We start from the raw sequence: 15,122 nt of genomic DNA, 5'->3' as shown, positions 1-15,122 counted from the left end.
ACATTAGGTTCTGAATTTGTGAGAGAATGTGAGTTTCACCACCCTTATCTAAGGTCTAGATCCAAGAACAATATTAATGTTATTCTTTAATTCCTAAAAGTTAAAGCTTTTAACAGTTAAAAAAAAATTAAGTTAAATTAGCAGATACATTAAACTATATTAGCTTAAAGAGAACAAGAGTAGCAAAAGTACTCACCAAAATACCTATTGCACCATCAATATTAAGTCTTTAAACAATATCAATTGCTAGTGGTATTTTACAGCAATGATCAAACAATGACAATTTACTTTGACAAAGAATAAATTCTTATAATTGCCATATGTTTATCATAATACATGTTAATGTAAACTCTTAAATATTTAAATAAGTTTACACTAACACAACATCATCACACATGTCAGTAAAATATTAAAGAAATGTGCTTCTTTATTTGCAAATAAAAGACCTTAACAAGATACCAAGCGCACCATTAAAACACAATCTTTGGATTGCTAAGAATTAACTGCAAGCGGTACTCTCAATGTAATGATCAAACATTGGAAATAATAGTCACCTTTGGGCATCCCATTATCCACATGGATAATTACGTTATAATCAGCACATATTTACCCTCGCAAGTGCATAATTATCCGGCCAAGTTGCGCCTTCCTTGGGGCCGAACAACAACTCGCATGAATAATTTTACACTACATCTTTTGTAAACTTAATTGAAAACAATTTACACAACAGAGGTTACTTGGGCAACATTATTGTTTCAACTGACTCAACTAATTTTACTAGACAATTTTAATATATATTAAATGGGGTGATAAATCCTATCAAATAATAGTCACCTTCGGGTATCCTATTATTCACATGGAAGATTACTTTATAATCACCACACATTTACTACCATATGTATGCAACTATCCGGTCAAGTTGTGCCTTCCTTGGGGCCGACGACAACTCACATGGACAATTTATACTACGTCTTTTGTAAGTTCAGTTGAATCAAATCTACGCAACAGAGGTTACTTTGGCAACATGTTGTTTCAACCAAAACAACCGCAATTACTAGACATCTCACAACAAATTAAATGGGAATGGTCTTAAATTTACAAGGCACTACCGACATAATGTAGGCTGAATTAGTTCATTATGTTGCTAAGTAACCATAAGGTCACTCGACAACCCTTAAGTGTGAAGGCAAATTCACGAATTTGAAAGAAGATGAAAGTCACGAATCACACCAATGTGTGTATGACAATACTTAAGTGTGAAGACAAACTCACGAATTTGAAAGAAGATGCAAGTCACAAATCACACCAATGTGTGTATGACAATACATTTACATATATTGCATAAAAACAACAACAAACATAGCATGAAATATATTCAAAATGCATGATAAGACAAAATATTATTGTAGAAAACTTAATAACAATAAACTCTAACATCAGAATCATGCTATAAGCCAAATATTCAATTTTGAAACAGAAGAAAATTGAATCTTATATACCAAAAGTATTCATGCTACAATTGATTCACACAAGTACCAAATGATTCTTTTAAAGAAATGTTTTCCTAAATAAAGAAATCAAACTGTATATGTCTATAAACAAATAAGCAAAACTAGAATTAATATTTTCCAAAATTAAAGAATTTAATCCTTACTTTATGTACTACCAAATTAGTTCAAAATATACTTTGAGATGTGTTATTAAACACTATTCGAAGGAGACAACAAATTTCCACAAATGATATATGATAACCAAATATATATCAAGAATTACCTAATATCTCAAAATAAACTTTGAATACAAAAGAAATTGTGAATCAATCTTAATTTGAAAGAATCAAACAAAAAAAACGACACCTAAAATTATGCCAAATCAAAGGTTTTATTTTTAAATCAAATCAAACCACCAAAATTCAAATCCTTATTTGCTATATGTAATGCCAAATATGTATAACAACGTGACAACTTTATGGATCAATGAGATCAAAATATTTGATTTGAAAATAAAACTGAAAAACAAATGAAAAGCTCAAATCCAAACGATATCAAATCCGTATTTCATGTCAAACGAATGCAACAACTTTGGACTTTCAAAAGATTTAAACTGAATTTTCTCTAAAAAAAAAAAAAAAAAGATTGCATAGTAAGAGACTGGGAGGATAACATAGATAACCGTGAAAACAAAAGTTTGCACCGACTGTATGTGCAAAAGACCAAAGCACAGCCACAATTTTGTACAAGTATATATTGCAACAACCAAAGATCGATTATAACATCAACCAATCAATATATACACACACAAACAATCAAGCAGAAGGAAAAAAGAAAGAAAAAAAAATCGTAACTAATAGGACCTCAAAGGAAGCTAAGATCACAATATTAATTACGCAAGCATGATGTTCCAGAAACAAGGATGCTCCAGAAACACGTAATAAAAGATGGGTATATATATTAGTATATATAACATCAAAATCGATACTTAAATTGTTGGAACTTCCTTGACCAATTTAAATGCAATTTATAAACAAAAATAAAATAAATGGTTAAAAGCTTTAGTAGCAATCATCATAAAAGTTGTCTGCAATTTATAACTTCACACCGATAAAAAACCAAACTGCTCGAACCACGAATTCATAAATTTGGGAGAAATAAACCGAAAATCCCCCAATTCTTTAATAGGGTTCAAGAAAAAAATTAACGATGATAAAAAATACTCAAAAGCAAACAACGAAACACAAGTTATCCCAACAAATCAAACATGAAGACCGCTCTGATACCACTTGTTGGAAATTTAGGTCTTAATAAAAACAGATCTCATAAAACATGTTCAACAATTATGAATCAATAGCGGAAGCAAACAAAACATTGAACATGATTATGATCGGATCTACGACATGTTTGATTTATCAAGATATTAAGAAATAGGGTATTAGGAATACCTGGAATGAAGCTTTGGTGGCAGCCCTCTCGACAACAACTATAAAGAGAGGAGGTGATCTGAAACAAACATCAACATCAACACGGTTAGCGGCGGCTGATTTGGTTCTTCCTCAACCGGTACCTTTATGCCTCAAGTTCTCTTCAGATGGGGAGAAGAGAGAGTTTGCCGTGTACGGTGTATTGGGGACCATAGCCTCTTTTATATTGGATGACAATTAGGGTTTCCCATTATTCCGTTAATGGGCCATCCGGACATCCACTCATTGAGTCCATATCAATTAATTAAATATTTAATTAATTATCCAATTAGAAATCTAATAGCCTTATTACTTAATTTGATCACTAATCAATTAAAGCTCACAATTGATAAATAGCTAATATAATTATTATTACGATATTTGCCCACATAATGATATTGAAATATTATTAAATAATAAAATATTCCAACATACCTTGCAATAAAACGAACAACACGTTCTCTGGAAGAAGGTAAGAAACGAAACAGCTCTGATAGTTGGAATGAATGAAATGAAGTAAGTAGTGGGAATTTCATACCACTCCATATATATATATAGAGGGAAAGAGGCATTTACTAATTTACAGAAATACCCTCAGAAGGGCAAAATCGTCAAAAGCACGGACAAAGATTGTCGTACTTAGTTTAGTAGATAGAAGGAGAAAGTTATATACGAGTAACTAATAGCTAGATATTTATTTAATTTACTAACTTTTTTTTGACAAGATTTAATTTACTAACTTAATGTTGGGACTTGGGTGAATAAAATTTTGACTAATTCAAATACAAGTAATTTATTTTTTAAAGATAAAGCAAGTAATTCTTTTTTTTCAATCATTAACACACTTAGTGATTCTTAACAGCCTTTGATTGCTTTTGATTTGTTTTGTAACCTTTCAAAAGAACTTAATAAATGAGTTGATGGTGAATGTTGCGGGCAGAATGTTGTGAAGATGATGACATGACATTTTACATTATTTTTTTTGTATTTTACTTTCATTTTAGTAGTGATTAGAGTTAATAAACTAAGCAATTCATAGGTGTTTTTAATTCTCCAAAGCAAGCCACCTCATGAAGAATTCGAATATATGAGATGAAGATTCAAGAGGTCTCTAAAGACTTTACAACTTGGGAAATTTTGTCCCAAATTCAAAGACCAATTCGAAAGAAGAACCCGCTCAAAAAGATGAAGGAAAAGTCAAAAACAACACCTAGGGCTGAAGCCACTAGCGAGGCGCGTGCCCCAAACACGGCTATGTGTTTTGCTGCCACGAGCGAGGCACGTGCGGTTAAAAAAAAATACAATATTTTGCCGTATTTTCTGTGCAGGTTTGGAGAAAAGCCTAGATTCTCAACCCAAACTCAGCTGGATAATTTCCTATCAATACAAGAGTTTTTATTCACAAATTCTCATTCATAAATTGGAGGTTCAAGAGAAAGGCAAACGCTACGAGCATCAAGAGGGAGTCTCTCCTCAACCTTTGTTCTTAAAATATGTTTTATTTCTTTTGTAATTCGTCTTTGGTTACCATGAGTAACTAAACACCTTTTGATTAGGGTTCTAAGATGAACCCTATATTTGTTTATTGGATTTTATTAATGCAAGTATTTTATTTAGTTATGATTTAAGGTCTATTTAATTTTTGTGTGCATCGTCCTTAATGCTTTCATAACCCTAGAGTGTGACGTACCTAAGAAGTATGATTGAACTTAGGAATGGGTTACAGAAGTATATCTAGCTTATATTCAACATCGTTGGATATGAACTTTATCATCTTTCCCTAGTAATATAGGGTCAGGTCTATCAATTTAATCCGTTAGGGACATGCAAATGCAAAGGTATGTGGTGAAATTCTAAGATTCATAGGTAAAAATTGTTTTGTTAATGATAATTTGTATTTTGAGTTTTAATACGTAGTTTAAATTTAATTTTTTATTGAAGTATCCCAACCGTATCGTATTTTGAATTTTAATTTTTTTTTCATATCGGCGTATCGGTATCGTATCCGTATCGTTTCATGTATCTGGATTTCAAGGGCCCTTCATCGTCACCTTGCAAATCACTTTATACAGCATGGAGGCTTAATGGAAGGAAAAAGTATAATCTCTTGTACTTGGGTTGTAGTAACTCCTTTTTCTTATAAAAAATAAATAAATGAATTGTGGTCAAAATATGATATTTAAAAATGTTCAGATTTATCCAATAAAAACTGTTTTAATTTATTTTTCTGAGGCAAAAAACTGATGGATCACCTTCCCTCCATTAATATTTATGTTCAACCTTGTCATGTACAACCCAATTTGAAGAAAAGCTATATAAACAAGGTGATGCCTATAATTAAATGGTAGACTTAGTAAAACAAATTACAAGAAGAAGCATCAAACAACATCCAAAGGGAACTAATTCTAATTTCAACTAAAAGAACCATAGAGGTAGGGACTTGGAGGAATTGCAACTTCAACAATCTCTTCTAGCATTTGTAAAACCTTCTTCATTGTTGTTCTAATAGATGGATCTTCTTGAGTGCACCAAATAGCAATCATGACAAATTTTTCCACTCTACTCATATCATTGACAATCTCACATTCATTTTCTAGAAGAAGGTCCAAATTATTAGCCTTATAGCAATCATATGCCCAATCAGTTAAAATCCTCTTTTCTTCACTTACATTTTCATGATCTACATTTTTTCTACAACAAATTATTTCAAGTAACAACACACCAAAACTGTAAACATCAACCTTAGCACTTATTGGTGCACTCCTAAACCAATCTGGTGCAACATACCCTTTGGTTCCTCTAATTCCGGTTTGAGTGTGACTTTGATTAATCAATAATAGTTTTGCTAAGCCGAAATCAGAAATTTTAGCATTGTAATCATCATCTAGAAGTATGTTTTGTGGCTTTATGTCGCAATGGATGATTTGGGTGCAACATTCCTCATGCAAGTAAACAAGACCTCTTGCAATTCCGGGGGCAATTTGAACTCGTTGGTTCCAACTTGGTTTCAAAGGAGTGAAAAGGAAGCTTGCTAAAGTACCATTGCTCATCAACTCATACACCAAAATCCGGTGTTGATCCTCACTGCAATACCCATGAAGACGAACAAGATTCCTACGATGAGTTTCGAGTATCACATTCATTTCAGTTTGAAATTCCTTGTCACTATCTTGAAACAACTTGTCCAATTTCTTAACCGCCACACTAGTATCTACATCTATGTTCCTTTGTATACAACACTACATGACCCCCTTCCTAATTCTTCACTGAAGTTATTTGTTATTTCTAGAATTTCTTTGAAGGTAAAAATTCGTAAATTTTTGTCACCAACACTTTTTTTGGTTGCACTGCTTCTGATCTTCTTGTGGTTGTGCCAAAAGCAAATTGTACAACCAAACATACAATTATAATCACAGAAATTCCTAAAAGAATTGATATCAAAATGATCAAAGTATCCTGACCTTTTCTCTTTTTGGTTTTATTATCATGATCTTCCTTGAAATCGAAGAGAGGTGATGGAGTATCAATTTTCTTCATTTGAAAATTTGGTGTGCAATCCCCATACATTTTGTTTGAATCAATCTGACAATATCCTTCTAGACAAGTACACATTGGCCTTTGGTCATCTCTAAGGGTACAAATGCTATTCAACCAACAAATACTTTGACCATTGTTAAATGTAGAATTTAAACAAATGTTTTCTGGTATTGTCTTTGCCACAAATACTTTTTGGTTTTATTGTCTTTTTGGAAAGTGGACAAAATATAATGTCATAACTTTCAGATGAACAACTAAATGTTTTCGTCCCATAATCGTAAGGATAGCTATAAGCATCAGGACAAGCCCTCTTGAACACAAGAGAGTGAGAACTTAGCTCACAAGTTTCCGGAGATAAATATTTTTCAACGCAACAAAATCGCTTCAATTTTAATGCAGAGCAAGCACCTTGGCACGCCTCCACTTTACTTTTGTTGTAGACCCTAAGATTCATGGGACACTCGTTATTAAGATCCACAGGACAACCAGTGCCACTAAAATTTTGCCCAGAACCACCAACAGGAACCACCAAAATGGGAATGTTGAAACCGTCTACCACGCTGACGTTGTAAAAATCAAGTCCGCCTTCACTGGATAAACTAAACTGTGCCAGCGTGGTAGGCGGTTAGGGTCCCTTGCCATTACAAGCTAACTTCTCTGTCCCACAGTTGCCGGTGACACAAGAGAATTTTCCTGTGACAGAGTCTATGTTGCAATCAGTCCGGCCCCAAAAGTGGCCAGACCAGGTGTCTGGTGCTGTAACTGTGGAAGTCTTTCCCGACTTTAAAATTAAGCCGGTGGTTGGGAGAGTTGCGTTTGTGCTTGTAGTAAGAGCAGCTGGCCACACTGCGCGTAGTTGCACTTGTTAATTAGTGTGAACACCGCTGAATTGGCCCCTGCAACAGGAAACAACATGATTTAATTAAAATTGAGTAAAAACAAATTGATTTAATTCTGGACAAGTAAGATCATATGATTTATAAAAAATAAAATTACCTTAATGTCGAAAAAAAGAGATTACCTGGTAATAAAAGATGAAGGGTTAATAACAAAAATGAAAAAAATGGTGTTGGCCTAAGCAGATGAAAGCTTACGTACATTTTGGAAAGATGAGATATTGGGAATGAAATTAAAATGAAAATGAAGATGGAAGCTTAAGTAAAAGATTCACAATACTTTTCCTTACCTTATATAAAATACGAGTATCTACCTCTTTCGTCTTGCTTTAGTGTAAAAAAAAATTGTGGCTTCAACTGATTTTGAAAAGGTAAAGTACCATAACAACGGTTTAAAATGTAATAGTCATACAAATATATAAAATTTTTAACATATTAAAATTGATTAGGTGAAGTGGATTTGAATGCTCAACTTCTTTGAGTAAAAGAATAAGGAAAATGTTAACGAGTGCCCCCAGGACACTGGTTAAGGAAGCTAAAAGAAGAAAGTGAAAGTCAAAAAAGACACTTTTTAATCTTTTAATGCATTGATTACACATCTTTCAAGGCAAATATTACTATATTTGCTTCCTTAACCAGTGCCACGGGGACACTGGTTAACAAGACCCAAGAATAAATAGTTGAAGGTTTTGAGCTCAAACCTACACAAAGAATTGAATATTAATCCAACAACTAATGGTCATGTTAACCGCTAAGAGAATGCATTGTTTAAAGAATACACAAAAAAAAAAAAAATTTACCTTAAAAATACGGAAAAGTCATAATTACATAATTTTTTAAAGAAAAAGTTATTACCGTTGATTGTTTAAACAATACCTTAAATCCCTAACGGGCATGTTAGCATTTCTCAAGAACTAATTACAAGTAACATTTTAGGAAAAATGTTCATTCATTACTGATACTCCGGTTTTGTTCTTAAATACCCTTGGTCTTTCAGAAGACTTCTGCAAAGGGCCAAAGTATTGATGATATACGGTGGCAAAAGAAACTTCAAGAAACCGAAAGGTCAGAATGTACTTATACTCTTTGATTTTGAAGGTGTTAAAAAGTGAAAACCCAAACAACACTTCACGAGCTAGTTGGGATAAAAAAATGTTAACACGTCCCAAGAGCACCCTTTAAAGTTCACATCCCCTTATTAAAGGTCATATATCCATTATATCCACATTTAATTTCCTAGGCACATTCCAGAAGATGCGCTAAAAAACCTCAAAATTTTGCTTTATATTTAGAATATGGTATATGATTGATATAGTTTTGAATACACCTTTTGCTGATGAATATGTCACTTTAGGAAATGAAGTTGTTAGAAAATCTTGTGAACATCACAGTTTGAAATTTTTCAAAGAAAAATTTCTTATTTAAATGCTTTAATTAGAAGATTAATTTATTACAACTCAAAATACTGGTGAAACAGGAAGCTTCTGATCATTGGAGCATGACCACTAGTTCCCAATAACAGACATGTTTTTAATATTTACTAAGTTTGTAAATAGAGTTTATGTAGTTTTGACATTTTCACCATGTAATATTTGTTTGGATCAATAGAAACCTTATTATTTCTTAAGTATACAGTGGAAAGCAAAACATAGGTTCTAATTGTTGTTGTGCATGTACCATACAATAAACTTCTCATTTGTTCATAAATACAACCAATTTAATGTTAAAATCCCACCAAAAGAAACTAATACTAATTAGAACTTACAGAACCATATAGATAGGGACTTGGGGGAACTGCAACTTCAACAATTCCTTCTAACATCAGCAAAACCTTCTTCATTGTTGGCCTAAGAGAAGGATCTTCTTGAATGCACCAAATAGCTATCATGACAAACTTTTCCAAGCACATCATGTCATTGCTAGCCTCGTTATCTTTTTCGAGAAGAATATCGAGTCTTTTAGTCTTGTAGCAATCATAAGCCCAATCAGTTAAAATCCCTTTTTCTTCAGTAAAAAATTCTCTCTCTACATTTTTCCTACAACAAATGATCTCTAACAACAATACACCAAAACTATAAGTATCAACTTTAGCGGTGATTGGTGCACTCCGAAACCAATCTGGTGCAACATATCCCTTAGTCCCTCTTATTCCAGTTTCAGTATGGCTTTGATTAATCAACAATAACTTAGCTAATCCGAAATCGGAAATTCTAGCATTGTATTGATCATCTAGAAGTATATTTTGTGGCTTTATATCACAATGGATGATTTGGGTGCAACACCCCTCGTGCAAGAAAACAAGACCTCTTGCAATCCCGAAGATAATCTGGATTCGTTGGTTCCAATCTGGTTTTAAAGGGGCGAAAAGAAAGCTTGCTAAAGTGCCATTACTCATTAACTCATATACCAAAATCCGATGTTGTCCCTCATTGCAATATCCAAGAAGACGATCAAGATTCCTATGATGAGTTTGGCCTATCACACTCATTTCAGTCTTAAATTCCTTATCACTATCCTGGATCAGCTTGTCTAGTTTCTTAACTGCCACATTGATCATCATCTCTATTGTTCCTTTGTAGACAATGCTACAAGACCCTCTTCCTAATTCTTCTTTAAAGTTTCTTGTTGCTTCAACAATTTCTTTGAAGCTAAACCTGCGCAAGTTATTGTCAACAAAACTTTCGTTGTTTCTACCACTTTTGATCTTCTTCCGGTTGTAGGGGAACCCAAAAAATATCACCCCGAGCAATGTTAAAATGACAAACAGAGAGCTTCCCAAAAGAACTGAAATCACAATGACCAAAGTATCATGATCTTTCTTCTCTTTTGACAAGGAGGACAAATGATCACTTTTCATCAATTTCATGATAGAAATACCTTTTACCGCCGGATCATTTCTACCATAAGATAGTGGAAGCTTCTTTTTCCAGCAAGAATCTTCGTCAAAATGAACCAAAACACATAAGCAATCTTGCAAACATGATTCCTTACATTCTTGTAAATTAGATGGAATTATATATTCATAATCAGATGCAGGCCAATCAATATTTGGTAAATCCTTCATTGTATATATATTATCTTGTGGACCCAAATTCCCACCTGCTTGACAAATAACTTGAAAATTTGGTATGCAACCAGCATACATGTTATTTGAATCAATCGGAGAATATTCGTCTGGGCAGGTACAATTTGGCCTTTGGTCATTTGTAATGGTGCAAATGCTATTAAACCCACATACACCTTCACCTCGGAATGTAGAATACCAACATATGTTTTCTGGTATAGTCTTTGCAATGACCCAACTTTGTCCTCTTTTTGGATCTTTAGGGTAAACTGATATGGTGAAAACTCCATCATAATTTATTGTTGCTTTGTAGTAGAACTCATCAGTAGAGAATCTCACATTCAGGTTGCTAATAGAAAAGTTATCCCCTCCTATTTTCTCTATGTATAAGAAACCTGATTTGTCAAATATCAAACGTTGGCCAGCATTTGTTTGATTCTCAGCATCACTTGTGCCAGATTTGTAATATGGATCATAACTATAGTTGCTTGGCAAATTTATAACGTTAAGTACAAGATTTCCATCCTCTTGTAGATGAAATTTGAACCTTCCGTGTGAGAAGTTTAACGCTCCTTGCTGTGAAAAAAGATTTCCATTCAACTCCATTACTTGATTAGGCACTAATGTGTCAGTAGGATGACTGAAACTATCCCATACTGTCACATTATTTTTGTCTCGCAATTGAAAGTTTCCAACATCATTCATTAGACCATTAGAAATTGTACCTGTGAAATCGGATCTCCATAACTCTAAACCTTGAGGATTGGTGAGAACCAAACCACGAGAATCATTTAATATCAATCTTGATCCCTTAGGAGCAGGGTTGTCTCCATTTGCATACCAAATGATGGCATCATCTTGTATCTTGTCATACCATATAGCTAGCAAGAAAAAATCATCAGGAAGTTGGTAAAATCCAAATGCAAAATCTCCGGAAGGAGAGAGCCATCGTGTTGTCTCATTTCCAGCAGTAAGTGACTCACCAACACTCACACTCACACCTTGATCAAATGATTCTAAGCTGCATAAAATTCCACAATGAACATAGTAATTAATGAATGTTAAATTTGAAAAACTATATCCATTGTTTTATAAATTCTTATTAGTCAATCAAGTGTTTAAAAAAAATAGTCAAGTAATATTGCTTATATTTAGTGATTCAGATAACATCTGAATGATGCGGAAATATGATATTATCTAATGTGATTATCAAATCAAGATTATAAAATAATTATGTTATAAATAAATAATATGAACAAATTATGAATCGTAAAATACATTACAAAAAAATTTAAATATTTTAAGTAAAAAAGAAGTCAAATAGAATTTTTTTAAGGGTGAAATAGAAAAGTTAGAATTGGATCATATATCATATAAATCGACAATAATTTAAGATTCAAGTTCAAAATGAAATTCATTACTACAATTTTGACAGACAATAGTGCCACTTTAAAAGCGCTTTTACTAAAATACTATTAAAAAAGCAATATTGAGGCATATTATAGCTCTTTTGGTCGGGTGCTATCATAAGGGTACCTTTTATTAGCGCTTTTCGGGAAACGCTCTTGTAAGACGTTAAACAATGAAAGTTAGATATCGCTTTGAGATAAACACTATTATAAAGGTACCGTTTGTTAACGCTTTTACAAAAGCGCTATTAAGTGTTTGTATGTCAATATAAAATAAAAAACACCCAACTTATTAATTTTGCCTTCAAAACTCATATACCCATCTTCCACAAAGAAAAAAATGTTTTTGAGCAGAAATGGATCAAGGAATAAAAAAAACCAAATGATGATGCTTAAGGTATAGTCGTTACAGACACTCTGGTGAGAAGAAATGGAGTAAGGATTGAAGAAACTAAGGAGCAGCTATTGCCAATCTCGCATAGCAGGCTATGAGCCATGCAATCGTCACTGTCTTTCTCTCATTGTGGGCTATGAGCGCCGCATCACAAGAATGAAACGACAACTCAAAGGGAAGCTCAATGCCAGGGGCGGATCTGGACTTTCAATGCTAGTGGGGCAAAATTTTTTTGTCAAATAATTAAATATTTTTTTCTTTATAATATATTTTTTATTTGTTGAAAATGAACTAAAATTATATCATTACTAATTGCGCTAAGAACATTTCTTTCTATATAAGTTACAAGAGATGTCAAATGCTCTAGCAGGATACCCGTGCATACAAATTATAAAAAAAACTCTATATAAATTATTTGGACGGGTGAGAGCGTTTCACTCTTTATTTGGAAGCAAGTCGCAATTGCATATAAATTATAAAAAAAACTCTATATTGATATATGAATAAAAATATAGACATATGTACAAATTGTACAAAAATTTATTTTCGTATTAACTATGAGTAAAAATTAGACATGCGTATAAATTAAAAATAAAAATCGGTCTTCATAATTATATACAAGTTAAAATTTACACATGTATAAATTAAAAAAAAAGGTTCTCTTATATAAGTAAAAATATAGACACGTATATAAATTAAATAAAAATATGTTTTCGTATTAATATATGAGTAAAAATATAGACAGACGTATAAACATAATAAAAATTCGATGTCTGTATTAATATACGAGTAAAAATATAAAGTGAATCGAACAAAACAAAATTATAAAAAAAATAAATCGGACCTGAACTGGTGTGGCACTTGCCACACCATGCCTTGTTCAGGTCCGTCCCTACTCACTGCCTATCTCGCAACGCGAGATTTGGGTTCCCATCGCGAGCCAAATTTCCCTAAAATTTAGGGAAACACTCTCCTATAAATAACAAACACATAGGTCAGTGGAAAATTACCTTTTGAAGAGAAGACGAAGGCAGATACGTGTTTTCATAAGGATTGTAGCTACCAGAGCCATTTGGGGGCCAAAGATTCATTAATCAGTGATCCTTTTCTCATGATTTCTTATTCATCTCTATTTGTATATGATTAGGAACTATGAGTAGCTAATCCTCTCTAGGTTAGGTCATGAAAGAGGAACTTTCTTGTAATTGTCTGATTATGTAACTTTAAATTATGCTATGAATTTCAGTTGATTACTTTGATATTTTATTTGTTTAATATTGTTCTTAATGTCTTTTATGCATCTACGGATGTCCACAAATTGATCTAGGTCACAATGAATACTAACCCTAACTTTGTCGGCTGGACTTGTGTTAATCGTTCTACAATTGATTAGATTTACACATAACTAATGATAATTGTTACTTACTTTGGTGTTCTTAAATATTCGTGGGTCACGGGCTTCATTGAGACAATAGGTGGAAGTAACCGTTGAAGAGAGTTGGCGACTAAGACATTGATCTAGCTATTTTGTCCAAATGTCTTAAAATCAAGTAATCAATACCAATGTATTCATAGTTTGCGGTTACCCAAACAATTCAAAAAAGGAAATCTAACGTGACCTAGTCGCTTTCTTTGTCTAACTCTTAAGGTAACTAAACTAATCAATTTGCTAATTTATTACAAGTACCCTAATAAAAATCGCAATAGTTGAGTTAAAACTAAACAATCTCCGTGGAGATTAATCTTTTAAAAATATTACTACTTGTCGATACACATGTACACTTGCTAGTATTTTGTCATCAAGGAGTATGTATAGTAAGATAATCATAACCAATCTAACCTATCATTATTGGTGGCAGGACAAAAGACGACATTGTAATCGGTCGCTGGACAAGCGAACGTGCTGGTCTTATTATCATACACATAGCTATAGGCTTGAGGGCAAGTCGTCTTGAATATCTGAGCATACACACTCGGCTCACAAGTATTTGGAGTCGAATGATTCCCAACACAACAGAAAAACTGCAAATTAAAAGCAGCACAAGGACCATGACACGCCACAACTGTCCCATTTTTCGTTACTTTCAACTCTGATGGACACACCGTGTTCAAATCAGTAGGACAACTCGTGCTGTTACACTTTCCAGAACCACCTAACGGAATCACTTCCATTGGGATGTTATAACCGTCTACTAAGCTGATATCATAAAAAGCTTGATTGTTAACACTGTCCAAAGAGAATTCAGCTATTGTCATAGGTGACGATCCACTGCGGCCATCACAAGCTACTTTGCCGGATCCACAGTCACCTGTGACGCAGGAGAAGTTTCTGGAGATGGAATTCGTTGCACAGAGAGTCCGTCCCCAGAAACGCCCTGCCCAGTCGGGAGGTGCTGTGATTGTGGAATTCTCACCAGGTTTTAAAATGAATCCAGTGGTTGCGAGTGTTGCATTTCCACTGGTAGTAGATGAAGCTGGCCACACTGTGTAGTTGCAATTGTTAACTATAGTGAATTCCCCTGAAATTACCACTGCAAAAAAATGGTATATTAGACATTGAATGCGCATAAATAAGATTATGGTTTATCTAATTTCTGTACAAGTACCTGTTACTAATAGGTGAAGTGTGAAGAAAAACAAAAGTGGACTTGGTTCAACCATATGTGCATAAATTGAAGGTATTGAAGGTACAAAAGTGACTTATCCAAGTTCTCTTAAGTGTACGCATTTTATCACGACTTTTCCGCTTAATCGCCGGCGCTAATCAATTGACCTACACAATAAGTTATATTCTGCAAGCGTCAGAGGTAGTCCGTAAACGTAATCCTATATATTTTGATACGCTAATTGTTGCAATAGGGATGAT

The 15,122-nt window shown here is 33.4% G+C and overlaps 1 protein-coding gene and 1 pseudogene across 2 annotated transcripts; both read right to left on the bottom strand.

Moving 5' to 3' along the window:
- Window positions 1-5,197: 5,197 nt before the first annotated feature.
- Window positions 5,198-8,361, bottom strand: LOC146949024 (PR5-like receptor kinase; annotated as a pseudogene). The gene is made up of 2 exons (XR_015027124.1): window positions 7,515-8,361; window positions 5,198-7,389 (listed from the first exon to the last, which is right to left on the bottom strand). The product of XR_015027124.1 is annotated as a PR5-like receptor kinase (transcript).
- Window positions 8,362-8,980: 619 nt separating this feature from the next.
- Window positions 8,981-15,122, bottom strand: LOC146949023 (G-type lectin S-receptor-like serine/threonine-protein kinase LECRK3). Its single transcript, XM_085745146.1, has 3 exons — window positions 14,863-15,122; window positions 14,097-14,787; window positions 8,981-11,474 (listed from the first exon to the last, which is right to left on the bottom strand). Exons 1-3 carry the CDS (start codon window positions 14,915-14,917, stop codon window positions 9,140-9,142), a joined length of 3,081 nt encoding a protein of 1,026 aa, XP_085601272.1. The 5' UTR covers window positions 14,918-15,122; the 3' UTR covers window positions 8,981-9,139.

The sequence above is a fragment of the Medicago sativa genome, chromosome 2 (genome assembly GCF_051527215.1).
Source record: "Medicago sativa cultivar Bolivia chromosome 2, Bolivia_mono, whole genome shotgun sequence".
NCBI classification, from domain to species: domain Eukaryota; kingdom Viridiplantae; phylum Streptophyta; class Magnoliopsida; order Fabales; family Fabaceae; genus Medicago; species Medicago sativa.
Note: the sequence above shows the minus strand (reverse complement) of the source record. Positions and strands in the feature narration are given on the sequence as shown.